Source organism: Chelonoidis abingdonii, chromosome 17, assembly GCF_003597395.2.
Source record: "Chelonoidis abingdonii isolate Lonesome George chromosome 17, CheloAbing_2.0, whole genome shotgun sequence".
Classification (NCBI taxonomy): domain Eukaryota; kingdom Metazoa; phylum Chordata; order Testudines; family Testudinidae; genus Chelonoidis; species Chelonoidis abingdonii.
Window position 1 is genome coordinate 28,007,982 of NC_133785.1, and position 23,913 is coordinate 28,031,894.

The 23,913-nt window shown below is 40.8% G+C and overlaps 1 protein-coding gene across 3 annotated transcripts in view; it reads right to left on the reverse strand.

Annotated features, from left to right (window-relative positions):
- CNTN6 (contactin 6) overlaps window positions 1-23,913 on the reverse strand; it is a 232,854-nt gene that overhangs the window by 31,617 nt on the left and 177,324 nt on the right. For all 3 annotated transcript variants that reach the window (XM_032794620.2, XM_032794622.2, XM_075073115.1), the window contains one exon: window positions 4,223-4,350. In XM_032794620.2, the coding sequence (XP_032650511.1) occupies window positions 4,223-4,350 (128 nt within the window). The remainder of the gene's footprint in view (window positions 1-4,222; window positions 4,351-23,913) is intronic.

Consider the following 23,913-nt stretch of genomic DNA (forward strand, 5'->3'; position numbering starts at 1 on the left):
CCCCCTCTCCTCTTCCCATTCAATCACAGTGCTCAGTTCACTGCTCCAAATCTTAGGATTACACAGGCAGGCACAGAGAGAGGAGAGGGAAGAGGGGAACTCCTCAAGCATACCCATTCTAGCAGTTAGCATCCACGTCTACAGTACATCCAACTTCCATTATGTCTGCCTGTATCTCCCCGGAACCATGCCATTGTGACCACAAAGAATTATTGGGTAAGGTCAGCTGGAAGGCTATTTTTTCTGGGAATTTATTTGAGTCACAGACACAAAGAGATTGAGAACAAACCACTATTCTAACATTTGACAGTAATATCCCTGTTATAGAATTGTATAGATTACATTCTTAATCCAATAGCCAACTTGACATTTTCTATTGGATCCCATAGGACCGATCCATAGGGATAGACAAGCAGTTTGAAAAATGTAGTACTAGGGCTTCTGCTCTTTTGGACTACCAAAAGGCTTCCATTTATACACTGACAAAGTCCGTAACTACACAGTTCACCATTACCTGCAAAAGAGACCTGCTTTCTCAAAACTTCAGGTATCTTTTTATTTTTTCACAAATATATTTTGAAACTTCCTTATCGTGTGTTGTATGTGTGTATTCTTGCTGCCTTAGCAAAAAAAGGAAAAGTACATCCTTATAGAAGCATCATGCTATGAGGTGATTGTTCCTTTGGGGTCATCATTCTTGCTGGACCATGTCACATGACATGCCTCATGCCTACTTGCTCACTTAGTATGATCTTTGCTATTTCCTTTATGAAGTTTTGTTTACAACCTCCACCTCCGATCCTTTCAAATGCCTCTCAAAAACTTTGGTTTCCCATTATCTATCCATCTTGTAGTAACTGCAGAGATGTATTATACAGAATGGCTTTTTTTCCAGAGACAAACAATAGATAAGATGCTGTGTGCTTGAGGTATAATAAAGACTTCTATCACAAAGAATAAACAACTCAATGAGCAGCAATAAACTTAATTTGCACATTAGATATGCTTTTCCAAGTTCTGACATTTCAGTTGAAAATAATGATGAAGCAATGAGCCCTATAATTGAACAGTCAAAACTTCTCCAGAGGGGAAACAAAAACAAATGTTCCCTGCAAACAAGACCATTTTTATACCATGTTATTACTCTGTTTTTTAATACACTTTGTAAATGCCAAATGAAATAATTTTGTTGTTGTTTTTAATGTGATCTTTTGCATGCTGCTCCATTAGGATCTATATATGGCTGTATGTGCAACGGTATCTAACCTCCATGAAGTAAGAGCTCCTCAAAAACTACACGACTCATTTTACTCACTGCTAGCTGTGCTGTAACATTTTCTCAAATTACACATTGCATTGGTACAAACTGCACTTCCAAAATTTGAACATGAAAACTATGTTAGCCAGCTGCAGTATGGTAAGGAGGAAAGTCAAGCCTGCAGGCTAGAGAAAATGATTGTGAATTTACCTAAAATTAGCAAAATCAGAAAAAAAAAGCTGAGTTACAAATTATGCTGAGTAATCTGTCATTCTTATAACTACTATAATTTCTAGTGTTATCTAACATCAAGAGTATTCTGCTCATAACTCTGATAATTAAATTCAAAGTGACATGTTTTTAACTTACTTTTCTCCACCTTTTCATTGTTACCATTTAATGTCATCAGGATGTTTTTGCAAGAAATCAGTTACATATATATTAAGAATTGCAATGATTCTTGGTTAGCAGCAAGAGAAGGTATGAAATTTCCCCCCATTTTCCCTGTGTTGGCAGCTACATTGATGTAATGATTCACTCATCCACCGATCAGCAGGGACTGAACCCAGAATCTTCAGTACTAGTCACAAGCATCCTATTCCTGAGATAAGGAAGTATCTTTATAAACTGCTACCAATAGTACATTCTTAACAGTTAGGAGGCCCAGCCATGAAATGGAGGACAAGATACAGTTAGGATTGTCTACGTTACAATGTCAGCATTCAGTGCAGTTGCATTAGTGAAAATGCTTATTATAGAAATGATTTACAGTGCAATTTGCCTGCGTTTCAAAAAAAAAAAAGGCTATGATATTAAAGGCAAAGGTAAAATACACCTTTGTCAATCACAGATGCACTCAGGGTTTGCAGGTGAAGTCCCAGTGTAGACAAGGCTGTAGTCAGTGTATCACATTCACAACAGAGAGAAAAAGGTTATATAAGCATAATACACTTTAACATGCTTCCCAGAACAGCAGTAGGAAGTCAGAGACATTTAAGCTGACAATCACAGAGAGATATTATAGCTACAAAATCATCAATCCACCCTTAAAAATACTTTTAGCTACTCAGGTAGGGTGAAATTCCCCCTTCCAATACAAAGGTAGCACCCTGTTTAAATAAGGTAAGAAGTGCATTGGACTTTTGCTAACCTCGCATGCTGCACGTAAATGTAACCCTCTCTTGTTCTAGAAACTTGTTTGTTTTTTATTCTGTTAGGGTTCCCACCCTTTGTGGCTAAGCATTCTATGTAGTATATAAAGAGATCTGGATACTTAGTTTTAAAAAAAAAACTGCTTCTTTCTTTCTCACAAATCCTTTTGTAGGTGATCTTTAGGATAGGTAGACAGGGCTGATGGGGGGAGGGAGCAATTGTATGGGGGCCCTGAGCTCAGGGAAATACCGAAATATCTGTATCATCTGTGTAAATAAAGTGAAATGGGAAAACGTCAGGTCCCAGATACCATGATGTACGAAGCCTCAACATTTCCTTCAATGGGCCTGTAGGTAGGCAATTACCTGTAAACAGCCCTTTCAGAAAAAAATTAGGTATGGCTCATAGGTAGCAGCAATTAATATGTTGACTCCATAATACTTTCAATGACAATTCAGATTCTGAGAAACTTCTATTAATATATTAGCCTGGTGGATGCATTTGACATATTCCATCAGGTTACTTCAGTCACATTCTCTTAGAACACTTCAGACTGGATTTGTCAGAATGCAACCTGACTAGGACAAGTCCACAGTGATGTCTCACAAAGTGATATCAAGTCCATTTCTTTCAAAGAAGAGGATTAGAAGTCCAACTCATATGCAGTTTGCAAAAAAAAAAAATGTATATGAGAAGGTGTTTTTTTTCCCTTCACTAAAATTACTTGCTTGGTGATGTGAACATTAGTTGGCAGCTCTGATTACTCCCCCAAGAACCAAATATTTTTAGTTGTTGGAGCAGCAGTGAAATGACACAAATGAATCTGGGAGGTTAAAGTTTTAAAATTCAGGAAAGTAACCAACAGATATCACAACTGCAACTTGTGTTCTTTGGGAGTGTGTATGTGGAGGGGAGCATTTTAATATTAAAAATAGGAAACTGTCTGAAGGGCCTGAGACCACTCCTCTTTCAGTTGTGTTGTTTTAGTGTCATGTACCAAGGTGGTTAACCACAATTGTGACAGAGGGAAGCAGCTTCTTAGTGGTTCTGTGTTTTATTAGGGTGAAATTTTTATTCAGCTTCTAAACCAGCCTTTTTTTTTAATAGACCAAAACAAGGAAACATAACAAAATCAATGAAACAATCCAGTTATGAGATTAATTCACTAAATCTCTTTTCCTTCATTTACAGTGGCAGAAATAATCTTTTTTAGCCTGAGATCCAATGTAAGCTATAAATGAGCGGCATTGATCCAACCCAGCATACACAGTGGAGAACAGAAAGGTGTTCAGAGGCCCACAGCCACTATAGTTCAAGTTTCTGGTCCATAGCTTGCAAGGTCTTTGGGGCAGGGACTGTCTTTTTGTTCTGTGTTTGTACAACACGTAGCACAATGGGGTCTTGGTCTAGGACAAGGGCTCCTAAGTGCTACTGCAATACAAATACTAAATAACGACTGGTCTATATTTGATATCAGTGATTGCCATATTGCTGTTATTTTATCAATCTTTTTTTCTTAGAAGAACTGATTTTTAAAATGATATTGATAACTCAGAGGGCCCTGGTGAAAGACTAGGGCTTTGTTATCAGTATCCTCTAAGAATAAAACTGAAGCATAGTCACTACCTGTGGATAGGCCAGGCATTTTAACAGCTGCTGCAGCCATCTGGTAGCTCTGTTTGAATGTAAAGATTTAGTTGAAACCCTGCATCATAACAGTATTATTATGATCTTTGACATCCCAGTATGTTTCATCAAATATGTATGTACATTTCCAATATTGATAAAGCACAAATGAAGACAATAAAATACCTTTCACAATCAGGTTTCCTGAATTCCTGGCAACTCCAAATTGATTCATTGCTATACAAGTGTACACTCCTGCATCTGTTTTGGTAATATTATATATCGTGAGACTGCCATCATCTAGCATTAAGATCCTGAAAAATATACAAATAGATAGATAAACTTAACAGGATATTGTGCCAACTTCCTGTACAGGAACTGTAACAAAAGTAGCATTTCCTTGCTATTATTTAGATAATATTATTATGATTATGCTTTCCTACAACAAACTTAACGTATTCCCATTATTTTTCACCTCCATCTATCAACTGTCAATGTATAAGGAACATAAAAGTGACATAACAGAATTGACCATCAATCCATCTAATCCAATTTTCTGTGTCCTTCTGTGTTCAATGTTGGATGTTTCAGAGGAAGAAATAAAACCCCAATAATGCAGCCAATTATGCTATATTATACTAGAGGGGATTTTTTCCCTGACCCCAGATGGTAAGCCGCTTACGATGTGAAATATGAGAACTGACAGGATCTGTAATTTTGTCAATTTTATGAAAAGTTGTTACCAGTCTAGATGAGAGCCTGAAACACCCTCTCACAGACAATGAAAACATAAAATACACAGTTTTGTCATATTGATCTAAGAAATCACCTTATTAGTGACTATGTTTTACCTTGCCAAGTTATATACTGATTTGTGAGTACTGACTAGTTTATACTGACTAATATTATGAGGCCCTCAAAGGTAATGGTGAGGTATGTGGAAAGAAAGTTGGAGAAATAGATGCCAGATGAAAGCAGTGACAGTATATATCAGAACTGTCTCAATCGATGTAAACTCAAATTCTTGGATTTTATGTTTCAAATGCTTCACTAATTTTTACCTTTTTGAGTCAACGTGGTATTTCAGAGTATAAATCAAGTGCACAGTTTGGCTTAAGTTCTTGCTAGTTAAACTTTGAGGGGGCTTGAGTAAGGACTCAACGCTGTGTTACCTCCCAGACAATGAATATGGACAGATAACACTAGACTTTTTTTCTCCTGCTGACGATAGCTCATCTCAGTTGATTGGACTCTTCCATTTGGCATGCATACTTCCGCCTTTTCGTGTTCTCTGTATGTATACAGATCTCCTGTCTGTGTGTTCCATTCTATGCATCTGAAGAAGTGAGCTGTAGCCCACGAAAGCTTATGCTGAAATAAATTTGTTAGTCTCTAAGGTGCCACAAGTACTCCTGTTCTTTTTACTAGACTTTCGCTGCGTCATTTTATAGACTAGGGATAGGCAACCTTTGGCACGTGGCCTGTCAGGGAAAGCCGCTGGCAGCCCAGCACATCCCTCAGCCCACGCTGCTTCCCACACCCACCATTGGCCTGGAACAGTAAACTGCAGCCAGTGGGAGCTGCGATCGGCCGAACCCGCAGATGCTGCTGGTAAACAAACTGTGCTGGCCTACCAGTGAATTTCCCTAATGGGCTGCATGCCAAAGGTTGCCAATCTCTGTTATAGACATACACACAATGTTCAACCATCCAGAAGTGGAAAAATTAATTTCAAATATGAGTTAAATGGAGAAATAAAAAGTGAGGGAATTTTCTGGCAGCGGGGGAGATATAGATCTAATATAAAAAACATTTCACATTAAAAAAAATAATAATGCAAGCCTCACAGCCAGAGTGTTCAATATTTACAACATACATGTAGATGATTCAACATTTAAATTATTAAAGCAAATGAACAACAACTAGAGCACAACAGGAAGCTGGCGGAAATAGCAACTACATTAAACATATACAAAATATTATTGTATCCTGTATTCCTACATATATTTATATCTTTGTGTTCTACTCTCTTACCTGGATACAATTCTCATTTACGTTATGTAGCTGAGAGCCATTCTGTGTCACTGAATACGGAATCTGGTCCAAGTTTTGATAAAGTACAAATAATAATTCATCTTGTAGCATCACCACACTATCTGTGAACTGCATGAACAAATTCTGATTTGCGTGGAGTTAGACACATTATTAAGACTGTGTTCTACTAACTGTCCAATGAAAGGGAGCTCTCACACCTGTGCTGGGTGATCAGGTGTGAGTACAAAACTTAGCCCTGTGAGGGTATGGAGGGGGAGGGCTTTTCTGTCTGCCACTATTGCTGAATCAGCAGGATGCTTTCATATGTCCTAGAACTGACTAAACTTACCTTCAGATCTACATTTTCAGCAGGTATAGTTCATGCTGTTTATTCTCACACTGTGATTTTTGGGCGTGGGGAGAGGTAAAATGTAGGTCCAAAATTCTCTGCTGGTGTTAATCGATCACAACTCCACTGAAATCAGGAAAGGGAGGGATTTTCCAAGGTCCCTAACTGAATTAGGAGTCCAAGTCCCACTCTGTATCACTTAAGTGCTTTAGAAAATGCATCCATAAATTACACTCTACTCAAGCTGGTGAACAAAGAAGAATAATCCCAAATCAGCCTAATCTCCCCATGTCACGCTGAGGAACTTTGTAGCTAAAATGGGACTTAATCGTTTTGGAAGCCTGATAGAGGAATGAGCCAATTTATTTTTTGCTAGGTTGTCACTAGCCCTAGCATAGCCATATTGGGAAGAAAGACATGGCTGCATTCAGATCTTGTATCAGTTCAGGGGCTTTAACACCAGCGCTGCCCTCTGTGAGACAGTGGGCATCTATTCTTCTGCCCGCCTCGCTTGCAGTACTGACCAGTAAGTCACTTCCCTCCCCCTTTTTCCTGCCCCCAACAAGAGCAAGAGGGAATTGTGGAAGGCATTGTGACTGTGTTCTTTCCAGCTTACTCTGGGGGTGCTGCAGTTTGTGCACTGTCCATTGCGCAGGGCTATGCCTTAGGCAGGGGAGGCTCTATGTTCTTTGCCACCCCAAGCATGGCAGTCAGGTAGCCTTTGGCAGCGTTTCTGCAGGAGGTCCGCCAGTCACACAGATTCGGCGGTGGTTCTGCGGGTAATCTGATGGTCCTGTGCCTTGAATGTACCCATAACCGAATTGCCGCCAAAACCTCGGGACCGGTGGACCTCCCACAGAAATGCCGCCGCAGGCTGCCTGACTGCCGCCCTCACAGCGACTGGCAGGCTGCCCCCCCATGGCTTGCTGCCCCAGGCACACGCTTGCTGTGCTGGTGCCTGGAGCTGCCCTGGCCTCAGGCCACACTAGTCCACAGTAAGTATTGATGAAAAGATTACTGCACTCTCAAGTCTTTGTATATCAACGCAATCACTAATACATAGCAAATTCAGGGACAGAAAATATTCCCTTTGAGAAACCAACCAATGTTCTGTGCATCTGCCTTCTTATTTCCTATTTGCAATGTAATTTTATACAGTAGTTTTGATTGCCCCTCTCAGCCAAAGTATTTGACAAATGTGACACTTGTTAAAAGCAATATGAGCTCTTTTTACAGCACAACTTGAGTGTCTCCACTTACAAACTGGGTCAAATGACATCCCTCAGGTTTTACCTTTTATACTGCCAACAGCTTTAACACAGCAAGAGATGAGGGAGGATGGCCAGACAAGGCCATCCATTGAGCTGTCCTGTACAGGGGCACAGCAGCATCTGATACAACAAATTATAATAGCTGCCACAAGTGGCTATACTGCTGTTCTGAATTCTCTGCTAAAAGGGAAGCTTTATCCTCTGGATTTGAACTAGAGAGAGGAGAGGATTTGGCCTTAAGTGAAGATCCTTGTTACCTTGACTATGAGGCTGCTGAGCTGCATTCACATGCATACAGTTAGTAGCACTATAAGAAAGTAAGTTTGGATTGAACAGCCATTTTGTTATAAATCAACTTTTCAGACCGGAACTTAGCAACATATGAAACGAAGAGGCAGACTTTCAGATCTAACAACATATCAACTAGCTGATATTTTTCAGCTAAGAATGGCTGCACGCAGAAGAAAAAGCTTGCACCTTTTAATTGACGTCATTAAGCTAGCTATCAGTACAAGAAAATAAGGGCACCTCTCTTAATTGGTTTTGGAGAGAGACATTATAATAGAATCATAGGACTGGAATGGACCTTGAGAAGTCATCTAGTCCAGTCCCCTGCAATCACGGCAGGACTGAGTATCATCTAGACTGTTCCTGACAGGTGTTTGTCTAACCTGCTCTTAAAAATCTCCAATGATGGAGATTCCACAACCTCCCTAGACAATTTGTTTCATTCTCTCTGCTGCAAGCTTCGGCATTTGAAATGGGTCTATGCCACAGCTGCAGATACACAGTGATTAGAAAATACTGGCGATAAAATAGATTGATGTGACTAATAAGCAAAGACTATTCATTCTGTATAGTGAAAATCAAAGAATATTTCACCTGTGGATCACCACACACTCTGTATGACTGAGTTATAATTCAGACTGAGCAGGAGTTAGAGAGTTTAGAGTAATCAGATCTTATGTATTTATTATTTGTATTGCGGTGGCTCCTATGAGCTCCAGTCATGGACCACTGTGCTAGGTGCTGTGGAAACATAAAACAAAAAGACAGTCCAAAGAGCATATGATCTAATTCAGGGGTCAGCAACCTTTCAGAAGTAGTGTGCCAAGTCTTCATTTATTCACTCTAATTTAAGGTTTTGCGTGCCAGTAATACATTTTAACGTTTTTTAGGTCTCTTTCTCTAAGTCTATAATATATAACTAAACTATTGTTGTATGTAAAGTAAATAAGGTTTCAAAATGTTTAAGAAGCTTCATTTAAAATTAAATTAAAATGCAGAGCCCCCCGCCCCACCCCAGAGCAGTGGCCAGGACCTGGGCAGTGTGAGTGCCACTGAAAATCAGCTCGTGTGCCGCCTTCGGCACACGTGCCATAGGTTGCCTACCCCTGATCTAATTAAATAAACATATAAACAAATACCTACTGACAGAAAGATCAATCACATGGCTATACATAAGATCTTTGCATGCACCAGAGCTGTACAGCACTTTGTATATCAGGGATTGGGAAGTCAAAGGTAGCTTTCTGTTACCAAGCTTGTAGGTCAGCAGAGTTTAATTCAGCTCCTAGTGTAATTTACAGCTCTTCTAAATCACGCCAGTTTGTAATACCCCCCAGATGCCATTGTGTGAGCCAGCAGCAACAAAGTATGTTGTGTTGTGAGGAGGTGGTAGGAGGAGCATGTGCTGTAGACCTGGCTACACCACTTCTACATAAGCAGAGCATACCCCATGCCAAGGCATTCCCCTATATAAGGTCATTTTACATTCCTTTTGTAGGGCCAAAGCAGTGTAAAGCAATCTAATAGGGAACTCTAGAATTTATTGACACTTATACTCAGGTCTATTCATCAGTGCTTTATTTGTTCCAGGGCTGAACCCCAGCACCTCAGGGCCTGGCAGTTCAGAGCCGCAGCGCCTCAGGGCCTGGCAGTTCAGAGCCGCGGCACCTCTGCGCTTAACAGTTCAGAGCCCCGGCATCTCTGGGCCTGGCAGTTAATAACCCTGGCACCTCTGGTCTTGGCAGTTCAGAGCCCCAGCACCTCTTGGCTTGGCAGTTCATAGCCCGGCACCTCTGGGTTTGGAAGTTCATAGCCCTGCCACCTTTGGGCTTGGCAGTTCAGAGCCCCGGCACCTCTGGGCTTGCTGCATCCGTTATGAATGTAAAAAAAGTGCTTGAGTCCCAGCACCTAATTGCTTGAGCCCAGACACCTCTTTGATTACAAATTAAGCACTGCAATTCATTTACAGTAGACTTGTTCCATGCACACAGATTGCTACAAAACAGTCCTCAGCTTCCCGCCAACCTATTCTAATTAAAGTGTGTTTCAGAACATTACATGGGGACTTCTCACATGTACTGCAAAAGGTATAAAGATTTCATTATTAAGACATTCAACACCACATTCTGCCAAAGTGACTGGAGTCTGAAATTCACTCTAATGGAAAATTCCTCAAAATTATGAAGTTAATCCAGCTCAGAGAGAGATTACTGCTGATGGTTCATTTCCTGAATTTAGCTGTGCAAACTCTGATATGTTTCTATATTCTCTTCTGGAAATCTAGGCCTCCATGGAGTTGAATACAATGATTAATACATATTATACATGATATCATGGCTACAGACATGTTTATCCATTTGGATTACTTATTGTCCACTCAGATGTTGGTCAGATAATCCTTAACCTAGAGAATGACTGTTGATACACAAATATTTAAATAATCAGCCAGTTTGAAACTGGACATGATTTCTCTACTGAACAAAATGTATGCTGGCAAAGAGAAACTGTGAGAAAAGCTAATGGAAATTTTAGAGTGATTTTAGAATTTGAAGTCACATTACCTAAAAATTAGGAAGCTGGCAGTAAATAGGGGACACAGGCGCAATTATTTCAAACAGTAATATGTATTTGAATACATAATTAGTTAAAAGGAAAGGCAAGTTAAAGCAAAGATTGTGAGTTTCTTTCTGGAGAAGCATGGGAATACAGAGCATGGCAGAAAATCAAGACACAATTTAAATACATCCATAAAAAAATCCTGGATTTCACTCAGAGGATTAGGCTGGTTGGCCTGTTTCTTGTATTTTTCAGTATGTCATTTATATAGTGAAATTGTGGGCCTGATCCAAAGCTCATTGAAGATAATGGGAATCTTTCCACTTACTTCAATTGACTTTGGATCAAGCTCCCTCAGGAAAGGATTAGCAAGAAAAAAGGTGTGAAAAGTGACCCCATTTTGCTTTGTGAAATGCTTACTATAAAACAATAACTTTTCACAAGGTGTGGACAGTATGAAGCTTGGTAATAATTCTTCTTTATAGCAAAAGTCAAGGTAATTCCAAGTACTCAGACAAGATAATAATGTGCGTTAATATTTAAAGTTCAATCTAACACAAGTAACCAAGGGATACATTTTCTCCTCCAAGAAAGTCAGTATTTGCCAGCAAATAAACTACCACGTGTCAAAGGACAAAATGAATAAAAGTTAAGGTGAATCTGTTGAAAGCATTTCCATTAAGAGATGTCAAGAGACAAGAGTGCAGTAAGCTTTTCAGAAGATATAATTGGTTTTCTCTTTGAGGCCCTATGTCAACAAGCTATTTGAGCACGTGCCTAACTTTGAGGATGAACTAGTCCCAGTAAAGTCAGTGGAATGGCTCACTGGCTTGAAGGTAGTCATGTGATTACTATTTTAATCCGGGTCTGAGCTGTGCTACCGTAGTGTAAGTGAATGACACAAATAGTTGACCATTCCGTCAGAAATGAAGTGATGAATGAAAATCCTGCTATATCAGGAGTGGCCAGCCTGTGGCTCTGGAGCCACATGCAACTTTTCAGAAGTTAATATGTGACTCCTTGCATAGGTGCTGACTTTGGGGCTGGAGCTACAGGTGCCAACTTTCCGTTGCTCAACCCCAGGTCCTTCCCCCACTCCACTCCTTCCCCCAAGGTCCCCGCCCCTTCCAACCCCCTCCCCTGAGCCTGCTGCACCCTCACTCCTCCCTACTCCATCCCAGAGCCTCCTGTACATAGAGAAACAGCTGATCGTGGTGGGCAAGAGGCACAGGGAGGGAGGGGGAGGTGCTGATCGGCAGTACTGCCAGAGGACAGAAGGTGCTGTGGGTGGCGGGAGGCGAGCTGATTGGGGCTGCCGACATATTACTGTGGCTCTTTGGCAATGTACATTGGTAAATTCTTGCTCCTTCTCAGGCTCCTGTGCTATATAAACACATAAAATAGACACACACCCACTACGGACTGGAATTAATCCATTATTTCTAGAATTATTGCTTCATCTATGAGATAAACATAATATAAAGTCCTATCTCAATAACTACAATTCTTAGTTCTGGATGCCTGTGACTTTACACTTACAAGAGAAAATAAAAAGGACACTAAATTTTCACCTGTGTCAAAATTTTCTTAATGGTCTCCAGGAATAAAGACATTTTTTGCAACTTTTGTGCAGGAGACACAAGTCTGAGCAGCACCAAAAGTGTTCATTAACACTGCCGCACATAAGTAAAAGCTTAAGAAATCAAGCAGAGATGATATGTACAACTTTTAATTAACTATGCCAAACAAATCATCTCCCAAAGTGATATCTCCTGTGAACAAAAGATTGTTGACAGCTATTACTCTTGATCTTGAGAGCACAAAAAAATAATATGTATTTAACAAGGCTGACAGAAAATAAAAGCTGGAAGAGATAGCAGATGTCAACACATTAGATTTTTAACTGTGGCAGAGGTAATGTGTACCCTGCTAAATTATTCAAAGGCAAGTTGTGCCGTTATGTCATTCATTTTACCTATTTACACACTTACATCCCTGCTTCACCATTGCTTTATTTCAGTACACCACCAGCCTAATGCCAATGAAATCATTAGATACCCGGGTGTCAAGTTTGACTAATGTTGTAGTAAATCAGACCCAATGGTCCAAGTCCTACAGTTTTTGCTGTAGCCAATGGGTCTTTTTTCCTTATTAAGGGCTGCAGAATCACTGCCTTTTAATTATAAAAAATGGTGTTATTTAAACCTACTGCAATTAGGACAATGCGGGAAAGAATTTTTTAAACATTAGATCTGAAATTTTGTGTCCAACTTGTGTGCACAGTTAGCACAAGTGAATGTACAAGTCTGACAATTGCATGCACAAAGAGGTCTGAAATAAGGAATACGCACTGTAGGTGTATGACTCAGGACTACATTCCTGGAATTATATGATTAGAATGGAATCTCCGCTTTCATTTTGAGGATGGGGGAGAAGTAATTTTCTAGTCCTCAGGGACGTGATGAAAAGCTTTAAACTGTGAATCAATCATAATCAACCCAGCAACATCTGCCTGAGTCTGCAGACAAGCTGGAACAACAGCTGAGACTGGTGTGCACAATCTCATGCATTTCAATAGATTGTTAATGCCGAGACCAACTGCTCTGCTCGGTCTTACCAAAATCACCCGAATAGAGGACCCTGTGTGAGAGGAGGGTGCAACAGAGTAAGCACATCCATCCAAGCAGATTAACCCTAGCTGCTGGGATAAGTATGGGGGAGGGGTATCCTTGTAGTCACTCTTCGTGGACAGAAAGTGCCCCCTTTATTATCATCACTCCAAGGGGGGTTGGGGTGACGTTGCTGGGACAAAACTATTCAGGGATCCATGTTGTGGTGTGCCAATAGGCCTAAATTGGTTTAATCCAGCCCTATACACAAATAAGAATTGTTAGCCATTTGTGAATTTAATTACCTGAATTGCATATACAATCAGGGTAACTACATTTACAAATTAGGCCAGAAGACCAGATTTTTAAAAATAGAAGCCTGCAGTTAGGCTCATAAATCCATATTTAGAAACCCAAATGAATAGCCTTGTTTTCAAAATTCAGCTGAGTATATTCAGAATTCAAATGCGAGAGAGACTGGATTACAGTGAGCTGGATAAGTATTACAGAAACAGAGAAAGAAATAGAAAAGTGGGTCAAATTCTCAAGTAACTTCACTAAAGACAGTCAAATAACACTTTCAAAGGTATGAATTAGACTTAAATTTAAGCTAAGTGAAAGAATTGTGCCTCAGGACAGCTTTGGTTTTAGTAAAAAGGTTCTACTGACTTCCATCTTAGATCCAGTTTTTTATATTATATGTTAATGATCTTTGTACCTGTTTATCCCATTCAAAGTATCAATTTGTATGCTAATAGTATTGCTATTTAATAAACTATATTTAAAAGAAGATTTTCTTTACATGCAGGCTGATATTAATGAGCTTCAAAATCAAATGGCACAATTAACTGCAAAGAAAATAAATATCATTAAAACCAATGTTTACTATTTGGATCAAAACAAAGTTACAATACCTAACTGAACAGAGTTATTAAAATATTTAAATAAAGAATATTATAAAGTAATCATAATAAGCGATAACGCAACATTGTTCCTTGCTAATTAAAAAGCAGGTCTCTTATTTTTACTATTTTTTCACATAACCTGGGGTGTAGGATCTATGTACAATTTGTGAAGACAAATATTTGTTTTATGCAAATATAGACAGACATTTGAACTGAGTTTTACTGAATGATAAAGCTCCCAGGCAAAATGCAATATGGTGAGGAAACGAAGTTTCCATAAAAGATAAATTAGTAGAGTGCCCCCATTTCACCATAGAGAAGAACCAAACTCAACCCATTTGGTCATTTGTGCAGTGACCTGATTTACTTTTTTCTAAGAAAAAATAGTATAGTGGGTCCATTGTTAACCAGCAACTCACTGTTCAGTACAAAATACGCATGACATAAAGCACCCTGATGCACCTGGATAAATCATAGAATCATGAAAAAGTAGGACTGGAAGGGACCTCAATAGATCATCGAGTCCCTTGCACTGAGGCAGGACTAAGTATCATCTGCAGCATCTCTGACAGGTGTTTGTCTAACCAGTTCTTAAAAACCTCCAATGACGGAGATTCCACAACCTCCCTCGGTAATTTATTCCAGTGCTTAGCTACCCTGACAGTTAGGCAATATTTCCTAATGTGTAGCCTAAATCTCCCTTGCAGCAATTTAAGCCCATTACTTCCTCAGTTGTTAAGGAGAATAATTTATCACCTTTCTCTTTATAACAACCTTTTATATATTTGAAGACTTGTTATCCTGTCTCCCCTCAGTCTAAACAATCCCAGTTTTTTCAATCTTTTCTCATACGTCATATTTTCTAGAACTTTTATCTTTTTTGTGACTCTCCTCTGTACGTTCTCCAATTTGTCCACATCTTTCCCAATCTGAGGTGCCCAGAACTGGCCACAATACTCCAGCTGAGGCCTTAACAGTGCTAAGTAGAACAGAAGAATTATTTCTTGTGTCTTGCTTACAACACTCCTGCTAATACATCCCAGAATGATATTTTGCTTTTTTTTTTGCATTACTGACTCTCATTTAGTTTGCAATACATTACAAACTGCAAAAATCTTTTCCTGAAGTACTCTTTTCTAGGCAGAGATTTCCTATTTTGTATCTGTGAAATTGATTATTCCTTCCTAAGTGTAGTAGTTTGCGTTTGTCCTTATTGAATTTCAGCCTATTTATTTCAGACCATTTCTTCTGTTTGTCAAAATCATTTTAAATTCTAATCCGGTCTGCCACAGCACTTTCCCTCCCCCTCCCAGTTTGATATTGTCTACAATCTTTATAAGTGTATTCTTTGTGCCATTATCCAGATCATATTGAAGATATTGATAAGAACTGGACCCAGGATGGATCCCTGTGGAACTCTACTCAGTTTGACCTTTCAGCTTGACTGTCAACCACTGATATCAGCTCTCTGAGTACAATTTTCCAACCAGTTGTGCACCCCTTTTAATAGGTTAATTTAGGCTATATTTCCTTGGGTTTGCTTATGAGACGGTCTTGTGAGACTGTATCGAAAGCCTTACTAAATTCAAGATATATCACATCTACTGCTTCCCCCCTCTCCACAATGCTTGTTACCCTGCCCCTCTCTTGCCACCAATGTCCTCTTTTTATGCCTGTCCCAGCTCCTCCTGCATCGGGCTTCATAAGCAATTAGGCCTTCTCAGCCAAGACTCTCCCTGAGATGCACTCTGTCACTTGGCCCTTTCCACTTGGTCAGTCCTTGTGTGGGGTAGACATCCCATCACAATACCACAAAAATAACTGGTTTAAAGGCCAGTGACTGAAACACCATTAAAGGTTTAATTCAACCTGAAGAAAAACATTACTCGGCATCCCCAAATTCCTGTTGTCTCCCACTCCATGAATATTGGCTATCTATAGCATATTCTCCCCTTACCCACTGCTGCAAACCACAACTCCTCATCCTGGTCTTTTTCTAAGGGCACCATGTGAACTCAGGCTATGTACACTATATACTCTGTCCCACAGTTGGGACTACGGGGGTATGAATTACTGTGTGAACCAAAGTGCTGTGATGTAATTCCAGCATGTGGATACTGTGGGTATGAAATAAGTTTCCTAGTTCACATTAATGTAGTCCTGTTAGAAGATGACTATGTAATGCGAACTAAGAACCTTTGTGTTTTCACACACAAAGTCCACATGGAGGAGTTACAGCTCAATACTTTGCTGAGCATTGCTATTCAAACATATTTTCCCGTAGTACCAATTGCAGGGCGGTGTATATAAGCACTCAGTATTAAGACTCATCCACACTAGTTATGTTCCCACTTTCTGTCTAGCCCCACCCTATCTTCTCATTCCAAGAGAAGACTAGGAAACTGTGCGAGGGTACTTGCTTAACCTCAAAATTGTGACAATGTGACAATATATACAATACTTAGCTCCTCGGGTGTCTGTGAAGGATCAAATTACCCAAACTACAAATGGAGATAACATTCCATCCTACACTGAAAAATAACTAGTCAGCCTGCTTAAATAAAAATCAATAAATATAGCAACCACTGAGCAGTTCCTGCAAAAGTATACCAAGAAAGCCAACTCTTGCTTCCCTCCCACTTACATATACACACACACACACACACACACACACACACACACACACACACACACCACACACCTCTCTCACTCACACACACACACACACACACACACCCCTCTCACTCACTCACTTCTTTTTCAGGCAATCCATGTAGGAAGAAAAATATACTCCCAACTACAAATGTACCAATCAATATTACACAGCACAGCTAACCAAGGACCAATTCAAGTGTCACCAACCTGTTCAGTACCATCAACCCAGCTGACAGCCATCCGGCCAAGAGAGGTCAAAGGTTTCTTCAGTATGGTTCTGCCATGTGAAGGTGGCACAGTGAAATATAGTCCTTACAGACCTGGGGACCTGAGCCAAGAGTCCACAGCAGGAAGAAATATAATATAGCTTTCTACTGAGAGGGAAAGAATCAGCTTCCGCTGGTTGTTGAATTCTATAGTGAAAGTAGAAGTGTAAATGTCAAATATAATTGTCAGAAGGATAGCCTGCCAATTTCCCGTTTGCTAGTAAATCTTGCTGTTTTTGAAAGATATTAACAATGCAGGAAAGCCAGAGAAAATCTCACTTACCCTCTGACAGCATGCCCACACAGCTATTATTAGATCTAATTCCACCATTAATCATTATTTTTCATCATGTTTCAGGTATTATTATGAGTTCAGATACAGCCACTGATAAGACCAAACTCAGTCCTGATGTAAAGTTAGACTGCTAATACAAGACTTAAGTGGTATTTAAATGGTGAATTGAGCCTTATGTGACCCTTTGTGTGGGAGTGAATTCACTGCCAGAGAGATTCTTCCTTCCTCTAGGAAACACTTAGAGTCACTATAAAATCGAAACTGTTGCTGTCTCACAAATATTCCATATCTACTGTCTGTACAACCAGCACGTAACATTTATCCACATCTCAGATGTAAAAGGCCTGATTTGCAGTCCCTGGACACTTACTGTCATGAACACTTTGTCTATAAACACACACAGTCATCTGCATGTGCAATTCAGTGCACTAATATCTGTTCATGCAGTGGAAAGATTCCAACACCTGAATAATGAAATATTTATAATGAAATCACACTGATTAAAACGGAATTTGTGAATGAAAATTCTAACATACCTAACAATGGGATGGGGACAGAGGACAAGAGGCAAACAGGCAGGTCTGCATTCCTCTCTTATGAAGAACCCCTCATTGCCATCAGTCTTCCCACCTGATTTCAACATCTGACTCTCTCTTCCTCTCCTCGCAATCTCCCACACTCATCCTTGTGACTTGAGATTGGTACTGATGACCCATCCAACCCCTTAGCTGTACACCAGACCTTCGCCCTCACTTCTTCATCTGATCTGCAGCCCTGATTCAACTCTCTGACTCCAACAGGGCCGTTAACTTGATTTGGTCTCCACCAAGCACTGTTCCTTCTCTGATCTCTCTGTTGCTGAGTTCCCCATCCCTGATTAGCACCTAGCATCGCTAACATCACTAATATACAGTCTTTCTTATCTATATGCACAGCTAACATTCTCAACCATGCTCTCATCATCTCATGTTTCAATTAATTCAACATCCTTTTTTTGGACCTTAACATATGAAATCTTTCCCCATTCAGTCCCATTCACAATGCCTCTGCAAAGATAATTTTCCTAGCCCATTGCTTTGATCAGGTCCGTCCTCTTTTTGCATCCCTCCACTGGCTCCCTCTGCTCTGTTGCATCAAACATAAGCTAATTATTTTCACTTTCAAGGCCCTTCATGACCTACCTCCATCTACCTTCCATCTCTTATTATCTTATGTCGACTTCCACCTACAATCATCCCATGATGCAAGCCTCTATTTACCACTTGTTAAGTTTTCAAACATGCTTTCTCACAGTCTTCCCATAAACATTCACAATATTAATTCATTATCCTCCTTAAAACTCTCCTTTTCCATGATGCCAAGCTTCCAGTTATCGATCTGATATAAAGCCCATTGAAGTCAATGGAAAGATTTCATTTGGCTTTAAATCGTGCCCTAAATATCAGTGATATTTATATTCATGAATCAAGGCCTGAGTATGAAGCTCAGAAAGAGTGACAGGGGGTTCATCAATGACACTCACAGGATCTGAGCTTGTTACAATTCCATACAAAATGGTAAGAGTGGCAGATTGTTTGGGACATTTTCAGTATGTACTGCATCCTTCTTGGTACAGCTCACCTTAACAAGGTGAGTCCCAACCCTGTCACAGTCCCATTCTGCATCCTCATTAAGTTTCAGTGCAATGGCTTCAGATGGAAAGAGAACAGCAACGGAAGCAAGGGGGACAATGAAACAAAAGTGATAGGATAAGAAAAAGGAGGATCTTCCCCTTTCTTTTCCTATCCCTGCTCATTTTTCTCCTATTATCTATAAATATTTCTATTTTATATTTGGGGGGAAATTGATGATGATGTCATGTCATGCAAAAACACTCTTTTCTGTCTATATACCTCAGGAGGGTGTTAACCAGAAGCTAATGTTAGTCATTTAAAAATCAGCAGATCCAGGTAACTAGAATGCAAGAATTTGAAAAGAGCAGACGGAGGAGCTCAGTGTTGATTTTCAACAAGTTTTGGAGCAGAAGACTGGAAGAAGGGAAGCGTTGTGCCAATACTTAAAAAGAGTAAAGATGATGACTGCAGTAGTTATTGGCCTGTCAGTCTGACATTGATCCCAGGCAAGATCATGGAGCAGCTGATATGTGATTCAATTAATAAAAGAATTAAAGGGGAGATAATACAATTAATGCCAATCAACATGGAAAATATATCCGCGAAGTAACTCCAAAGCAGCTGCAACTCCGGGGCTGGCAGGCTGCAGCCGTGCTGCTCAGCCCGGCCTGCCAGAGCAGGCTGTGGCCATACCACCCAGCCTGCCAGAGCACGCTGCGGACCTGCCACGCCGCCCAGTCTGGCCCGCCGGACCAGGCTGCAGCCGCGCTGTCCAGTATGCCGGAGCAGCTCCAGCCAGATCAGAGACGTCCTCCCCTGGCCTTCCCCAGATAAGGTGGGAAGGGATGGGATGGGGAGTGTGGGGGTCTTGTGCTAGGGGTGGGGTCATGTAGGGGGTGGTGTGGCAAGGCACTTCTTGGTCTTCCCAGCCTCCGCTGCTTTTAGCCCTGGTGAGACAGGCTTGGGTAATGTGGTCCCCCTTGGGACACAGAGGAAGTCTGTTCCTTTTCTCCACCAGTCCTTTTTAGAGTATTTTTCTCCCTTGTGGGAGAGGATACTGCCTCTCCTCCTGGTGAGGCTCGCTGTCTTGCTGCTCCTAATCTCCTGGCAGCAGGGCTCCTTCTCCCTCTTCTCTTTCCCCCTTCCTTCCCCCCCGCCCCGGGGAGGGTTTAAAAAGGTCTCAGGCAGCCCTTAGTTGGGATCAGCTGATCCTAATTAACCTCAGATAGCTGCCTCTCAGCTGATTCTAATTGATACCTTGGTAACCCCTTCTCAGCTGAACCTGATTGACCTGTAGTTATCCTCCAGTTGATAGGGAGGAGGGCCTTTTAACCCTCTGAGACTGATTTCTACCCCTCCCTTGCAGCTGTCTGTCCTGAGTTTATCACAGTGGTCACAGGGGTTACTCCCCTGACTCCCAGCTTCTCCCCCCCAAAAACATTTCCCCACCATTTGCTGTCCCAGCCTGTCACGGTAAGCAGCTGGTGCTCCAGGACACTTTTTTTACTGGACGCTCAAGGTAAACAAACCATCTTGGCTCACCAGCAGCTTATCCTGATGGCCTGGGAGCCAAAGTCTGCTGACCCCTGAGTTATAAGGTCAACTTATGAATGGGTCATAAATATTTTCCATTTTTACTTATCCATCTTGGGGGGGGGTCGGCTTATAAATGAACTGGTTTATGATCAAGTATATACTTGGATTTCTTTAAGGTGTTTAACTTGGTACCAGATGACATTTTGATTAAAGAACTACAGCAATATAAAATCAACATGGCACACATTAAATGGATTAAAGCTTGCTAACTCATAGATCTCAAAATGTAATTGTACATGGAGAATTGTAAATGGAGTGTGCTTGTGGTGAAGTCCTGCAAGGATTGGTTCTTGGCCCTATGCTAATTAACATTTTTGTCAATGATCTAGAAGAAAACATAAAAATATTACTGATAAAGTGTGCAGATGAGACAAAAGTTAGAGGCATGGTAAATAATGATTGATTGATACAGAGCAATCTGGATTGCATGGTAAAATGGGTGCAAACAAACAATATGTCTTTTTAATATGGCTAAATATAAATGTGTATATCTAGGAACATAGAATGTGGTCATACTTATTGTATGGAGGACTGAAAAAAATTTGGAGGACGTGGTGGATAATCAGCTGAACATGAGCTCCCTGTGCAAAACTGTGATCAAAAGTGCTAATATGATCCTTAGAAGCATGAACAGAGGACATCTCTAATAGGAGTAGAGATGTTATTCTACCTCTTAATTTGGCACTGCTGCTACCATGCCAGAAAACTGCAGTTTTGGTATTCCACAATTCAAGACAGGTGTTGAAAAATTGGCGAAGTTTTAGAGAAGGGCAATGAGAATTATTAAATAATTAGAAAACATACATTATAGTGATAGACTCAAGGATGAGAGAAAAGGTTAAGGAATGACTTGATTACAGTCTATAAGTATCTGCATGGGGAATAAATATTTTATAATGAGCTCTTCAATCTAGCAGGAAAGTATAACAAACCCCAATGCCTGGAAGTTGGAACGAAACAAATTCAGTCTGAAAATAAAGTAACCATTTTTGACAGTGAAATTAACTATTGGAACTATTTACCAGGTTCATGGTGGATTCTCCATCACTGGCAATTTTTAAAATAAGATTGGATGTTTTTTCTAAAAGATAAACTCTAGAAATTATTTGGGGAAGTTTTAAGGCCTCTGTTATAGAGAAAATCAGACTAGATGATCGCAATGGTTCCTTCTGGCCTTGGGATTTATGAATCTCTCTTCTCTCTTATCATCTTTCACCCATTAGTGAACATAAGATCAATAGTTGGTCAGACCAATGATCCATCTAGCCCAGTATCCTGTCTTCTGACAGTGGCCAATGCCAGGTGCTTCAGAGGGAATGAATAGAACAGACAACCATCAAGTGATCCATCCCTTGTCATCCACTCCCAGCTTGTGGCAGACAGAGTCTAGGAACGCTCAGAGCATGGGGTTGCATCCCTGACTATCTTGGCTAATAGCCATTGACGGACCTATTCTCCATGAAATTATCTAATTCTTTTTTGAACCCTGTTATATTTTTGGCCTCAGTCTTGCCTGGAGTCTTTTGGTCTCCCTCCACCCCAACACTCCAGGCAGAGCAAGTGCTTCTTCTACTTTGCAATCATCCCTTATTTTAAGAGAAAGAGAGTCTGATAAGGAGAGAAAAATGATTGAACCTAAAGACAAATCAATGTGGTTAAAATGAACTTGGAACAATCTGAGCAATTTTGCAACATTTCTATGAATAGACAACTTTTCAGCCAACGGTTTTTGCCACAGTCTTTTGATTTGGGTGTCAGTGTCTTTGGGTTCCCCCTTCCTTGCTGTTAGACCAAAGGCCCTATTTCTGGAAACAGTTCTGCATATGCTTAGTTTTTCATTTGTGAGCAGACCCACTGAGTTCAATGACACTATTCAGAGGTGAAAAGTTAAGCATGTGGAGAAGTATTTGTAGAATTGAGCCTAAAACTGTATATAATTCACAGCAAACAGGATAACAATATAGTCATTAACAGATAAATATATTATCAAGGTCTATAAATCCCTTCTTCTTATCTGTTTTTGCCACAAAACTTCATTTGCCATCCTTCCACATAAAGAGAGAGAAGCCACTGTGCTCATACAGTGAAATATAGTTTTAAAACACAAATACTTATCACTGTTACTAGCATTCCCTTGAAAGAGATGTAATGATGATGTTGTCAGCTTAGCAGAGTATGTTGAATGTTTAGTGCTTTCTGCTAGAAGAAAAATCAAAGTGATTCTGTCCAGCAAAGCTAAGATTTTGCATGCATTTTCATCTCAATAGGTGATTTCAGAACAAGCAATATATGGGCACTGGAAATAGGCAGGCAAATCTATGTATTTGATTTCTGTCAGTTCACTTGTTAGCTAACAACAGAACTGAAGTGATTAATCAAATTTAGCAGATGCAGAATCAGTTCAATTGGTTCCCTGAGTCAAATTAGAATGTCATGAAGAGATAAGCTTAATCTGTATTCATGTTGACTTACATTGATGCTGCCTAAGATATCTAAAACTGTTCTGACTGCTAATGTCAATACTCCAAGAGCTAGCTTTAAAAGCTAGAAAGGGAAATGAACTTTCTTCTTTACAAGTATACACGTGCTGATAAGATACTGGGTTAAAGAGAATCAACAAAGCTATAAAAAACTACTACTGAAGGAAGAGCAAGAAGGATAAATGAGAACAGACAGAAACCAGGCCCCAAAACTGAAAATACACAAACCCAAGCTATTTTGTAGGTGCACATATGTTCATTGAACATTTTGTTAGAAAAACCCAAACCCAGAAGTGCTGAAATACAATGAGAAAGGTTCTTCCCAGTGGTGAGCTGGAGCTGTTCCCACAGGTTCCCAAGAACCGGTTGCTACAATTAGACGTCCGTGGAGAACTGGTTGTTAAAGGGCCAGGGGGTGGGCAAAGAACTCCGGTCCTCGGGCCAGACCATCCTGTTGCTCCCAGGAGTCCCAGCTGGGGAGGCTGAGGCTCCCCCGGCCCTTCCCCTACTTCCCCCCAGCTGCAGCATGGCCAGCCGCTGGCACCAGCGGGGCAGCTGAGCTGAGCTTGGGAGACGTCCTGGTGCCGCTTTTTGAGTGGCCCGGCAAGGTGTGTCTGTATGGGGGGGGTCCTGCTGCAAGCTCCAGGGCTGGCCGGAGGGGAGGAGGCAAGTGGGGCAATTGGCCCGGGCCCTGCAGGGGCCCCTGGCCCCACAAGGATGTCTTCCCTGGGCCCTTCTCTGCTTCCCCCACCCCGAAGAGCCACAGCATGGCCAGGAGCTGGGCAGCTCAGCTGAGCTCCTGAGTCGTCCTACTGCTTTGAGCTGCCGGCAAGGGAAGGGGGGAAGCTCAAGGGTTGCCAGGGGCGCAAGTGGGGCAATTTGCCCCAGGCCCTGCTGGGGCCCCTCGCCCCATGAGTATGTCTCCCCCAGCCCTGGCCCCTTCCCCTCTCCCCCCACTTA